General features: G+C 42.5%; 1 protein-coding gene across 1 annotated transcript in view; it reads right to left on the bottom strand.

Annotated features, from left to right (window-relative positions):
- LOC139388242 (dachsous cadherin-related 1b) overlaps positions 1 to 15,000 on the bottom strand; it is a 239,018-nt gene that overhangs the window by 194,975 nt on the left and 29,043 nt on the right. Inside the window, exon 2 of the mRNA XM_071134790.1 lies at positions 786 to 1,403. Coding sequence (XP_070990891.1) covers positions 786 to 1,385 — 600 coding nt within the window. The 5' untranslated portion in view covers positions 1,386 to 1,403. The remainder of the gene's footprint in view (positions 1 to 785; positions 1,404 to 15,000) is intronic.

Raw genomic sequence — 15,000 nt, forward strand, 5'->3', positions numbered from 1 at the left:
ATTCAAAATTATGTTTAACTGATGTGGCTCATGCAATGGAATGTATTTGTTTGTAATGTCAGTTAAGTTGATTCAACAAATCACAGCACAGATGGATGGGTACACTTCCTGCTTTTAGTCCATCACTGACTTGAATGGGGGAATCCCCGATCATGTCATTCTATTTCTATGTTGAAAACTGCTTAGAGAAAAATGGTACTGTATTGTTTTTCGTGTATATTGTACCACTGGCCTCACAAAATAGATTTCCATTTAAGTGGACAATAGAGTATCCTATTGTAAAACACCAGTTTGATAAACCGTGTTAGCTCTTTTGGTCTTGATCACGTGTCCCTGGGTGCTTTGCTATGTTACTCTATGCTATGGTATGCTATGATATGATATGCTATGCTACTATACGTAATTTATTTATTTAACATTCATTTAACTAGGCAAGTCAGTTAAATTCTTCAAATTCTTATGGACGACGCTGGTCCAATTGTGCGCCGCCCTATGGGACTCCCAATCACGGCCGGTTGTGATACAACCTGGAATCAAACAAGGGTATGTAGCCTCTAGTACCGAGATGCAGTGCCTTAGACCGCTGAGCCACTCGGGAGTTATGCTACTCTACGCTAAGCTACTCTACGCTATGCTATGCTACTCTACGCTAAACTACTCTACGCCATGCTATGCTACTCTACGCTATGCTACTCTACGCTATGCTATGCTACTCTACGCTAAGCTACTCTACGCTATGCTACTCTACGCTAAGCTACTCTACGCTATGCTATATTGTACCATACCTTGTTAGCAGCTCTTTTGGTCTCCAGCCTGAAGGCTTGCCCCACATTGCCTTCCTTGATCACATATCCTTGGGTGGTCAGCTGATCGCGGTCCGCGTCTGACGCCGGCTCCAGGGAAACCCGTGTTCCCACCGCCGTCTGCTCCGGGATCTTCAGCAATGCCTTTGGCTTGAGGAACGCCGGCGCGTGGTCGTTGATGTCGTTGACCGTGACGGACACCTCGACTGTGACCCCGGTCATGGTGACGGCGATGAAGCTGTAGTGGTCCCTCTGCTCGCGGTCGAGGCGGCGTGCTGTGGTGATGATCCCGGAGGTCTCGTCGATGTTGAGGTCGCTGCCCACACCTGTCCCTTCGTGGTCGGAGATGAAGTACAGCGAGGCGGTGATGCCGGGGGGTAGCCCAGCACTGATGTCCCCTACGATGGTCCCTGCCGGCTGCTCCTCATCCAGCTGGAGCTCCAGAGCTCCTAGGACCGGGGTGGAGTGGACCACAACCAGCTCCAGGACCGTGTAGAGCAGGAGGAGAGACCGTGGCCTCCATAGGCCTGAACACACACACAGACTGCTGGCCCTGGGCCCACCTTCACACGTTATTGTCATGGCTGGGGACTCCTACACCTGAAAGGCAGAGAATACAGAGAATAGAATTTCAGAAGAGAACTTTAGAATATAACTTTAGAATAGAACCTTAGAATAGAACCTTAGAATAGAACTTTAGATTAAAACTTCAGAATAGAACTTTAGAATAGAACCTTTGAATAGAACTTTAGAATATGCTACTCTACGCTAAGCTACTCTACGCTATGCTACTCTACGTTATGCTATGCTAATCTACGCTAAACTACTCTACGCTATGCTATGCTACTCTACGCTATGCTATGCCACTCTACGCTAAGCTACTCTACGCTATGCTATGCTACTCTAATAAAACTTCAGAATAGAACCTTAAAATAGAACCTTAGAATAGAACTTTAGAATAAAACTTTAGAATATAACCTTAGAATAGAAGTTTAGAATAAAACTTTAGAATAGAACCTTAGAATAGAACCTTAGAATAGAACCTTAGAATAGAACCTTAGAATAGAACCGTAGAATAGAACCTTAGAATAGAACCTTAAAATGGAACCTTAAAATGGAACCTTAAAATGGAACCTTAAAAAATAACTTCAGAATAGAACTTCAGAATAGAACTTTAGAATAGAACTTTAGAATAGAACTTCAGAATTGAACTTTAGAATAGAACCTTAGAATAGAACGTTAGAATAGAACTTCATAATAGAACCTTAGAATATAACTTTTATATATTCTTGGAAGATGAACTTTAGAATAGAACTTCATAATAGAACCTTAGAATATAACTTTATAATAGAACCTTATAATAGAACCTTATAATAGATCTTTATAATAGAACTTTAGAATAGAACCTTAGAATAGAACATCAGAATATAACCTTAGAATATAACCTTAGAATAGAACCTTAGAATAGAACTTTAGAATAGGACCTTAGAATAGAACTTTAGAATATAACCTTAGAATAGAACCTTAGAATAGAACCTTAGAATATAACTTTAGAATAGAACTTTAGAATAGAACTTTAGAATAGAACCTTAGAATAGAACCTTAGAATAGAACTTTAAAATAGTACCTTAGAATAGAACCTTATAATAGACTAATAGAACTTCAGAATATAACTTTAAAATAGAACCTTAGAATATAACTTTAGAATGGAACCTTAGAATGGAAACTTGGAATGGAACCTTAGAATAGAATTTTAGAATAGAACCTTATAATATAACTTTAGAATAGAACTTTTGAATAGAACCTTAGAATAGAACCTTAGAATAGAACTTTAGAATAGAACTTCATAATAGAACCTTAGAATAGAACTTCAGAATATAACCTTAAAATAGACTAATAGAGCTTCAGAATTTAACTTTAAAACAGAACCTTAGAATATAACTTTAGAATAGAACCTTAGAATATAACTTTTATCTATTCTTGGAAGACAAATGTGTTTCTTTGCTACAAATCTTCCATGTTTGAAAGCCGTTATTCCCAACAGCAGCTGAATCCTGTTGGATTGTCACTGAAGACTAAACTTTGGCCAGAAACACTGGTCTTGTTTATCACAAACATTGTTTATTGGGTGGAACCATTGGCTGTAGAATGGGACACTAGTGCTGATATGTGGATTGAAGAGGCCATCAAAATTCCTCTACAGTGCTGTAATGGGCTTACTCTTAACACCTCTCATGCCAGGTCACGCTAAAAGACACACACAAAGAGAGAGAGAGAGAGAGAGAGAGAGAGAGAGAGAGAGAGAGAGAGAGAGAGAGAGAGAGAGAGAGAGAGAGAGAGAGAGAGAGAGAGAGAGAGAGAGAGAGAGAGAGAGAGAGAGAGAGAGAGAGAGAGCGCATACCCTAACCCTAACCCTCTAAAACACAACATACCCTAACCCTAACCCTCTAAAACACAACATATCCTAACCCTAACCCTCTAAAACACAACACACTGAGACTAATGTAACCTACTTCCATACACTGAGACTACACACTGATACTACACACTGAGACTACACACTGAGACTACACACTGATACTACACACTGAGACGACACACTGAGACTACACACTGAGCCTAATGTAACCTGTTACCATACACTGAGACTACACACTGAGACTACACACTGAGACTACACACTAAGACGACACACTGAGACTACACACTGAGCCTAATGTAACCTGTTACCATACATTGAGACGACACACTGAGACGACACACTGAGACGACACACTGAGACGACACACTGAGACTACACACTGATACTACACACTGATACTACACACTGAGACGACACACTGAGACTACACACTGAGACGACACACTGAGACTACACACTGATACTACACACTGAGACGACACACTGAGACTACACACTGAGACGACACACTGAGACTACACACTGAGACTACACACCGAGACGACACACTGAGACTACACACTGAGACTAATGTAACCTGTTACCATACACTGAGACGACACACTGAGACTACACACTGAGACTAATGAAAACCTGTTACCATACACTGAGACGACACACTGAGACGACACACTGATACTACACACTGAGACTACACACTGAGACTACACACTGAGACTACACACTGAGACTACACACTGAGCCTAATGTAACCTGTTACCATACACTGAGACGACACACTGAGACTACACACTGAGACTGCACACTGAGACTACACACTGAGACTACACACTGAGACGACACACTGAGACTACACACTGAGACAACACACTGAGACGACACTCTGAGACTATACACTGAGACTACACACTGAGACGACACACTGAGACGACACACTGAGACTATACACTGAGACGACACACTGAGACTACACACTGAGACTACACACTGAGACTAATGAAACCTGTTACCATACACTGAGACTACACACTGAGACTACACACTGAGACTATACACGGATACTACACACTGAGACTACACACTGAGACTACACACTGAGACGACACACTGAGCCTAATGTAACCTGTTACCATACACTGAGACTACACACTGAGACGACACACTGAGACGACACACTGAGACGACACACTGAGCCTAATGTAACCTGTTACCATACACTGAGACGACACACTGAGACGACACACTGAGACGACACACTGAGACGACACACTGAGACTAATGACAACCTAACCCTGGTGTGCCTCTGGCATAATGTTTTTACTACACACTGAGACGACACACTGAGACTAATGACAACCTGACCCTGGTGTGCCTCTGGCATAATGTTTTTACTACACACTGAGACGACACACTGAGACTAATGACAACCTGACCCTGGTGTGCCTCTGGCATAATGTTTTTACTACACACTGAGACGACACACTGAGACTAATGACAACCTGACCCTGGTGTGCCTCTGGCATAATGTTTTTACTACACACTGAGACGACACACTGAGACTAATGACAACCTGACCCTGGTGTGCCTCTGGCATAATGTTTTTACTACACACTGAGACGACACACTGAGACTAATGACAACCTGACCCTGGTGTGCCTCTGGCATAATGTTTTTACTACATACTGAGACGACACACGGAGACTAATGACAACCTGACCCTGGTGTGCCTCTGGCATAATGTTTTTACTACACACTGAGACTAATGACAACCTGACCCTGGTGTGCCTCTGGCATAATGTTTTTACTACACACTGAGACGACACACTGAGACTAATGACAACCTGACCCTGGTGTGCCTCTGGCATAATGTTTTTACTACACACTGAGACTAATGACAACCTAACCCTGGTGTACCTCTGGCATAATGTTTTTACTACACACTGAGACGACACACTGAGACTAATGACAACCTGACCCTGGTGTGCCTCTGGCATAATGTTTTTACTACACACTGAGACTAATGACAACCTGACCCTGGTGTGCCTCTGGCATAATGTTTTTACTAGACACTGAGACGACACACTGAGACTAATGACAACCTGACCCTGGTGTGCCTCTGGCATAATGTTTTTACTACACACTGAGACGACACACTGAGACTAATGACAACCTGACCCTGGTGTGCCTCTGGCATAATGTTTTTACTACACACTGAGACGACACACTGAGACTAATGACAACCTGACCCTGGTGTGCCTCTGGCATAATGTTTTTACTACACACTGAGACTAATGACAACCTGACCCTGGTGTGCCTCTGGCATAATGTTTTTACTACATACTGAGACGACACACTGAGACTAATGACAACCTGACCCTGGTGTGCCTCTGGCATAATGTTTTTACTACACACTGAGACTAATGACAACCTGACCCTGGTGTGCCTCTGGCATAATGTTTTTACTACACACTGAGACGACACACTGAGACTAATGACAACCTGACCCTGGTGTGCCTCTGGCATAATGTTTTTACTACACACTGAGACAACACACTGAGACTAATGACAACCTGACCCTGGTGTGCCTCTGGCATAATGTTTTTACTACACACTGAGACGACACACTGAGACTAATGACAACCTGACCCTGGTGTGCCTCTGGCATAATGTTTTTACTACACACTGAGACTAATGACAACCTGACCCTGGTGTGCCTCTGGCATAATGTTTTTACTACACACTGAGACTAATGACAACCTGACCCTGGTGTGCCTCTGGCATAATGTTTTTACTACACACTGAGACGACACACTGAGACTAATGACAACCTGACCCTGGTGTGCCTCTGGCATAATGTTTTTACTACACACTGAGACTAATGACAACCTAACCCTGGTGTGCCTCTGGCATAATGTTTTTACTACACACTGAGACTAATGACAACCTAACCCTGGTGTGCCTCTGGCATAATGTTTTTACTACACACTGAGACTAATGACAACCTAACCCTGGTGTGCCTCTGGCATAATGTTTTTACTACACACTGAGACTAATGACAACCTAACCCTGGTGTGCCTCTGGCATAATGTTTTTACTACACACTGAGACTAATGACAACCTAACCCTGGTGTGCCTCTGGCATAATGTTTTTACTACACACTGAGACTAATGACAACCTAACCCTGGTGTGCCTCTGGCATAATGTTTTTACTACACACTGAGACTAATGACAACCTGACCCTGGTGTGCCTCTGGCATAATGTTTTTACTACACACTGAGACGACACACTGAGACTAATGACAACCTGACCCTGGTGTGCCTCTGGCATAATGTTTTTACTACACACTGAGACGACACACTGAGACTAATGACAACCTGACCCTGGTGTGCCTCTGGCATAATGTTTTTACTACACACTGAGACGACACACTGAGACTAATGACAACCTGACCCTGGTGTGCCTCTGGCATAATGTTTTTACTACACACTGAGACTAATGACAACCTGACCCTGGTGTGCCTCTGGCATAATGTTTTTACTACACACTGAGACGACACACTGAGACTAATGACAACCTGACCCTGGTGTGCCTCTGGCATAATGTTTTTACTACACACTGAGACTAATGACAACCTAACCCTGGTGTGCCTCTGGCATAATGTTTTTACTACACACTGAGACTAATGACAACCTGACCCTGGTGTGCCTCTGGCATAATGTTTTTACTACACACTGAGACTAATGACAACCTGACCCTGGTGTGCCTCTGGCATAATGTTTTTACTACACACTGAGACGACACACTGAGACTAATGACAACCTGACCCTGGTGTGCCTCTGGCATAATGTTTTTACTACACACTGAGACTAATGACAACCTGACCCTGGTGTGCCTCTGGCATAATGTTTTTACTACACACTGAGACGACACACGGAGACTAATGACAACCTGACCCTGGTGTGCCTCTGGCATAATGTTTTTACTACACACTGAGACTAATGACAACCTGACCCTGGTGTGCCTCTGGCATAATGTTTTTACTACACACTGAGACTAATGACAACCTGACCCTGGTGTGCCTCTGGCATAATGTTTTTACTACACACTGAGACTAATGACAACCTAACCCTGGTGTGCCTCTGGCATAATGTTTTTACTACACACTGAGACTAATGACAACCTGACCCTGGTGTGCCTCTGGCATAATGTTTTTACTACACACTGAGACTAATGACAACCTGACCCTGGTGTGCCTCTGGCATAATGTTTTTACTACACACTGAGACTAATGACAACCTAACCCTGGTGTGCCTCTGGCATAATGTTTTTACTACACACTGAGACTAATGACAACCTAACCCTGGTGTGCCTCTGGCATAATGTTTTTACTACACACTGAGACTAATGACAACCTGACCCTGGTGTGCCTCTGGCATAATGTTTTTACTACACACTGAGACGACACACTGAGACTAATGACAACCTAACCCTGGTGTGCCTCTGGCATAATGTTTTTACTACACACTGAGACGACACACGGAGACTAATGACAACCTGACCCTGGTGTGCCTCTGGCATAATGTTTTTACTACACACTGAGACTAATGACAACCTGACCCTGGTGTGCCTCTGGCATAATTTTTTTACTACACACTGAGACTAATGACAACCTGACCCTGGTGTGCCTCTGGCATAATGTTTTTACTACACACTGAGACTAATGACAACCTGACCCTGGTGTGCCTCTGGCATAATGATTTTACTACACACTGAGACGACACACTGAGACTAATGACAACCTGACCCAGGTGTGCCTCTGGCATAATGTTTTTACTACACACTGAGACTAATGACAACCTAACCCTGGTGTGCCTCTGGCATAATGTTTTTACTACACACTGAGACGACACACTGAGACTAATGACAACCTGACCCTGGTGTGCCTCTGGCATAATGTTTTTACTACACACTGAGACGACACACGGAGACTAATGACAACCTGACCCTGGTGTGCCTCTGGCATAATGTTTTTACTACACACTGAGACTAATGACAACCTAACCCTGGTGTGCCTCTGGCATAATGTTTTTACTACACACTGAGACTAATGACAACCTAACCCTGGTGTGCCTCTGGCATAATGTTTTTACTACACACTGAGACTAATGACAACCTGACCCTGGTGTGCCTCTGGCATAATGTTTTTACTACACACTGAGACTAATGACAACCTAACCCTGGTGTGCCTCTGGCATAATGTTTTTACTACACACTGAGACTAATGACAACCTAACCCTGGTGTGCCTCTGGCATAATGTTTTTACTACACACTGAGACTAATGACAACCTGACCCTGGTGTGCCTCTGGCATAATGTTTTTACTACACACTGAGACGACACACTGAGACTAATGACAACCTAACCCTGGTGTGCCTCTGGCATAATGTTTTTACTACACACTGAGACGACACACGGAGACTAATGACAACCTGACCCTGGTGTGCCTCTGGCATAATGTTTTTACTACACACTGAGACTAATGACAACCTGACCCTGGTGTGCCTCTGGCATAATGTTTTTACTACACACTGAGACTAATGACAACCTGACCCTGGTGTGCCTCTGTTATAATGTTTTTACTACACACTGAGACTAATGACAACCTGACCCTGGTGTGCCTCTGGCATAATGATTTTACTACACACTGAGACGACACACTGAGACTAATGACAACCTGACCCAGGTGTGCCTCTGGCATAATGTTTTTACTACACACTGAGACTAATGACAACCTAACCCTGGTGTGCCTCTGGCATAATGTTTTTACTACACACTGAGACGACACACTGAGACTAATGACAACCTGACCCTGGTGTGCCTCTGGCATAATGTTTTTACTACACACTGAGACGACACACGGAGACTAATGACAACCTGACCCTGGTGTGCCTCTGGCATAATGTTTTTACTACACACTGAGACTAATGACAACCTGACCCTGGTGTGCCTCTGGCATAATGTTTTTACTACACACTGAGACGACACACGGAGACTAATGACAACCTGACCCTGGTGTGCCTCTGGCATAATGTTTTTACTACACACTGAGACGACACACAGAGACTAATGACAACCTAAGGGTTGCAGCATGGTGCAGCATGGTAAGCGTACATTTTAACTTTATTTGAAAATGACGCCGACAAAACGTAGAACAAAAAAAAACAACCGTGAAGCTTTGGGCTATGTGCCCTGAACAACTACAAAGTTAACTTCCCACAAAACAGGTGGGGGGGGGGGGGGGGAGGGTGCCTAAGTATGGTTCTCAATCAGAGACAACGATAGATAGCTGTCCCTGATTGAGAACCATACCAGGCCAAGACATAGAAATACAAAACATAGAAAAAAGGACATAGAATGCCCACCCTAGTCACACCCTGGCCTAACCAAAATAGAGAATAAAAAGCCTTTCTATGGCCAGGGTGTGACATACAGTACCACATAACAGCCTTGTTACAAACAGAATTAATGATTTGGAGTGGATAAAGGCCAGTAATGTGGAGTGAATGCAATGTTGTTGATCCCTTTGTGTATTCGAGTACTGTGGTGGCAGCGTCATGTTATGGGTATGCTTGTTACCGGCAGTGACTGGGGGAATTTGTCAGGATCAACAGAAATATGAAATACGATCAAAGCCCAGAGAAAAAGTAAGCGGAAAATCTGCCTCAGTCTTCTAAACTCTGGGATAGAGTTTTATTTAGTCAGAATGACAATACACACATTTCCATGCCTAAAGACAGACCACAATGACTTTCCAAGAGGTGTTGACTGTTCCTGAATGGTCCAGTCTCAGTCCTGACTTAAATCTGTTTTTTTTTTTTTTTTGAATTCAGAGAAGATTTGAATATTACTGTCCATCAATGATTCCCAACTAAATGTACTGAGCTTGAGCAATTCTGACACAAAAAACAAGCAAGGCCATCAACAGGAAGTACCGTAGTTTTAGTAGCAAGGCCGTCAACAGGAAGAACCATAGTTTGAGTAGCAAGGCCATCAACAGGAAGTACCGTAGTTTTAGTAGCAAGACCATCAACAGGAAGTACCGTAGTTTAAGTAGCAAGGCCATCAACAGGAAGTGTCGTAGTTTTAGTAGCAAGGCCATCGACAGGAAGTGTCGTAGTTTTAGTAGCAAGGCCGTCAACAGGAAGTACCGTAGTTTAAGTAGCAAGGCCATCAACAGGAAGTACCGTAGTTTAAGTAGCAAGGCCATCAACAGGAAGTACCGTAGTTTAAGTAGCAAGGCCATCGTGGTACGTTACGAGCTCCCAACAATACAGTATAACGTTAAGGCAGGGACATGGTACGTTACGAGCTCCCAACAATACAGTATAACGTTAAGGCAGGGACATGGTACGTTACGAGCTCCCAACAATACAGTATAACGTTAAGGCAGGGACATGGTACGTTACGAGCTCCCAACAATACAGTATAACGTTAAGGCAGGGACATGGTACGTTACGAGCTCCCAACAATACAGTATAACGTTAAGGCAGGGACATGGTACGTTACGAGCTCCCAACAATACAGTATATTGTTAAGGCAGGGACATGGTACGTTACGAGCTCCCAACAATACAGTATAACGTTAAGGCAGGGACATGGTACGTTACGAGCTCCCAACAATACAGTATAACGTTAAGGCAGGGACATGGTACGTTACGAGCTCCCAACAATACAGTATAACGTTAAGGCAGGGACATGGTACGTTACGAGCTCCCAACAATACAGTATAACGTTAAGGCAGGGACATGGTACGTTACGAGCTCCCAACAATACAGTATAACGTTAAGGCAGGGACATGGTGGGTTACGAGCTCCCAACAATACAGTATAACGTTAAGGCAGGGACATGGTACGTTACGAGCTCCCAACAATACAGTATAATGTTAAGGCAGGGACATGGTACGTTACGAGCTCCCAACAATACAGTATATTGTTAAGGCAGGGACATGCGAAGACTCTGCAAGGGGCGTGTAGATATTCACTAGCAGCCGTAGTTATTTTGAAAATAAAATTATAGTAAAAACAATGTATATCCTTCCTCACTCTTCTCTTTCACACTCACACTCACACTTACACACACACACACACACACACACACACACACACACTCAAGAAGAAAGCACCATTTCGAAAAAAAAAACTTCTACTTTCCCTGTTTATCCAGACTGTAAATGTTTGTCCTACTTAGAAACAGTCATAATTCTGTTGATAAATAACCAGCTGACAATTATTTAAGATGGTTCAAAGAGTTTATAGTTCTTGACAACACTATAGAGTTCAGAGTAAATACAATTAATCCGGTACAAGAAACACTTTCAACTCCAATCAGAGTCAACCAGGACCCAACCTACAACACACACACTCTGCATCTCAAATGGAGCCCTATTCCCTATATAGTGCACTACTTTAGACCAGAGCCCTATGGAACCCTATTCCCTATATAGTGCACTACTTTAGACCAGAGCCCTATTCCCTATATAGTGCACTACTTTAGACCAGAGTCCTATGGCACACTATTCCCTATATAGTGCACTACTTTAGACCAGAGTCCTATGGCACCCTATTCCCTATATAGTGCACTACTTTAGACCAGAGCCCTATGGAACCCTATTCCCTATATATATAGTGCACTACATTAGACCAGAGACCTATGGCACCCTATTCCCTATGTAGTGCACTACTTTAGACCAGAGCCCTATGGAACCCTATTCCCTATATATAGTGCACTACTTTAGACCAGAGCCCTATGGAACCCTATTCCCTATATATAGTGCACAACTTTAGACCAGAACCCTATGGAACCCTATTCCCTATATAGTGCACTACTTTAGACCAGAGCCCTATGGAACCCTATTCCCTATATATAGTGCACTACTTTAGACCAGAGTCCTATGGAACCCTATTCCCTATATAGTGCACTACTTTAGACCAGAACCCTATGGAACCCTATTCCCTATATAGTGCACTACATTAGACCAGAGCCCTATGCCACCCTATTCCCTATATAGTGCACTACTTTAGACCAGAGCCCTATGCCACCCTATTCCCTATATAGTGCACTACTTTAGACCAGAGCCCTACAGAACCCTATTCACTATATAGTGCACTACTTTAGACCAGAGCCCTATGGAACCCTATTCACTATATAGTGCACTACTTTAGACCAGAGCCCTATAGAACCCTATTCACTATATATAGTGCACTACTTTAGACCAGAGCCCTATGGAACCCTATTCACTATATAGTGCACTACTTTAGACCAGAGCACTATGGAACCCTATTCCCTATATAGTGCACTACTTTAGACCAGAGCCCTATGGAACCCTATTCCCTATATAGTACACTACTTTAGACCAAAGTCCTATGGCACCCTATTCCCTATATAGTGCACTACTTTAGACCAGAGTCCTATGAAGTACTTTTACTTTAATTACATTTTACTAAAGTAGAAAAACTGTTACTTTAACAGCAATGGCTACCCGGACTATTTACATCGTGTGCCTCCCCCCAACCAACCCCTCTTTTACTCTGCTGCTACTCTCTGTTCATCATATATGCATAGTCACTTTAACCATATCTACTTGTACATACTACCTCAATCAACCTGACTAACCGGTGTCTGTATATAGCCTCTCTACTGTATATAGCCTCTCTACTGTTATAGCCTCGCTACTGTATATAGCCTCTATACTGTTATAGCCTCTCTACTGTATATAGCCTCTCTACTGTATATAACCTCTCTACTGTATATAGCCTCTCTACTGTACATAGCCTCTATACTGTTATAGCCTCTCTACTGTATATAGCCTCTCTACTGTATATAACCTCTCTACTGTATATAGCCTCTCTACTGTATATAGCCTCTCTACTGTATATAGCCTCTATACTGTTATAGCCTCTCTACTGTATATAGCCTCTCTACTGTATATAACCTCTCTACTGTATATAGCCTCTCTACTGTTATAGCCTCTCTACTGTATATAGCCTCTCTACTGTTATAGCCTCGCTACTGTATATAGCCTCTATACTGTTATAGCCTCTCTACTGTATATAGCCTCTCTACTGTATATAACCTCTCTACTGTATATAGCCTCTCTACTGTATATAGCCTCTCTACTGTACATAGCCTCGCTACTGTATATAGCCTCTATACTGTTATAGCCTCTCTACTGTATATAGCCTCTCTACTGTATATAGTCTCTACTGTATATAGCCTCTCTACTGTATATAGCCTCTCTACTGTATATAGCCTCTCTACTCTATATAGCCTCTCTACTGTATATAGCCTCTCTACTGTCTATAGCCTCTACTGTATATAGCCTCTACTGTATATAGCCTCTACTGTATATAGCCTCTCTACTGTATAGCCTCTCTACTGTATATAACCTCTCTACTCTATTTGGCCTCTCTACTGTTATAACCTCTCTACTGTATATAGCCTCTACTGTATATAGCCTCTCTACTGTATATAGCCTCTCTATTGTATATAGCCTCTCTACTGTATAGCCTCTCTACTGTATATAACCTCTCTACTCTATATAGCCTCTCTACTGTTATAACCTCTCTACTGTATATAGCATCTCTACTGTATATAGCCTCTCAAATGTATATAGCCTCTCTACTGTTATAGCCTCTCTACTGTATATAGCCTCTCTACTGTATATAGCCTCTCTACTGTATATAGCCTCTCTACTGTATATAACCTCTCTACTCTATATAGCCTCTACTGTATATAGCCTCTACTGTATATAGCCTCTCTACTGTATATAGCCCCTCTACTGTATATAGCCTCTCTACTGTATATAGCCTCTCTACTGTATACAACCTCTCTACTCTATATAGCCTCTAATCTATATAGCCTCTCTACTGTATATAGCCTCTCTACTGTATATAGCCTCTCTACTGTATATAGCCTCTCTACTGTATATAGCCTCTACTGTATATAGCCTCTCTACTGTATATAGCCTCTCTACTGTATATAACCTCTCTACTGTATATAACCTCTCTACTCTATATAGCCTCTACTCTATATAGCCTCTCTACTGTATATAGCCTCTCTACTGTATATAGCCTCTCTACTGTATATAGCCTCTCTACTGTATATAGCCTCTCTACTGTTATAGCCTCACTACTGTATATAGCCTCGCTACTGTATATAGCCTCTCTACTGTATATAGCCTCTCTACTGTATATAGCCTCTACTGTATATAGCATCTCTACTGTATATAGCCTCTCTACTGTATATAGCCTCTCTACTGTATATAGCCTGTCTTTTTACTGTTGTTTTATTTCTTTACTTAACTATTGTTCACCTAATACCTTTTTTAAAATTAAAAATCGCACTGTTGGTAAGAGCCTGTAAGTAAGCATTTCACTGTAAGGTCTACTACACCTGTTGTATTCAGCATTTCACTGTAAGGTCTACTACACCTGTTGTATTCAGCATTTCACTGTAAGGTCTACTACACCTGTTGTATTCAGCATTTCACTGTAAGGTCTACTACACCTGTTGTATTCAGCATTTCACTGTAAGGTCTACTACACCTGTTATATTCAGCATTTCACTGTAAGGTCTACTACACGTGTTGTATTCAGCATTTCACTGTGAGGTCTACTACACCTGTTGTATTCAGCATTTCACTGTGAGGTCTACTACACCTGTTGTATTCAGCATTTCACTGTAAGGTCTACTACACCTGTTGTATTCAGCATTTC

The sequence above is a fragment of the Oncorhynchus clarkii genome, chromosome 29, assembly GCF_045791955.1.
Source record: "Oncorhynchus clarkii lewisi isolate Uvic-CL-2024 chromosome 29, UVic_Ocla_1.0, whole genome shotgun sequence".
Classification (NCBI taxonomy): domain Eukaryota; kingdom Metazoa; phylum Chordata; class Actinopteri; order Salmoniformes; family Salmonidae; genus Oncorhynchus; species Oncorhynchus clarkii.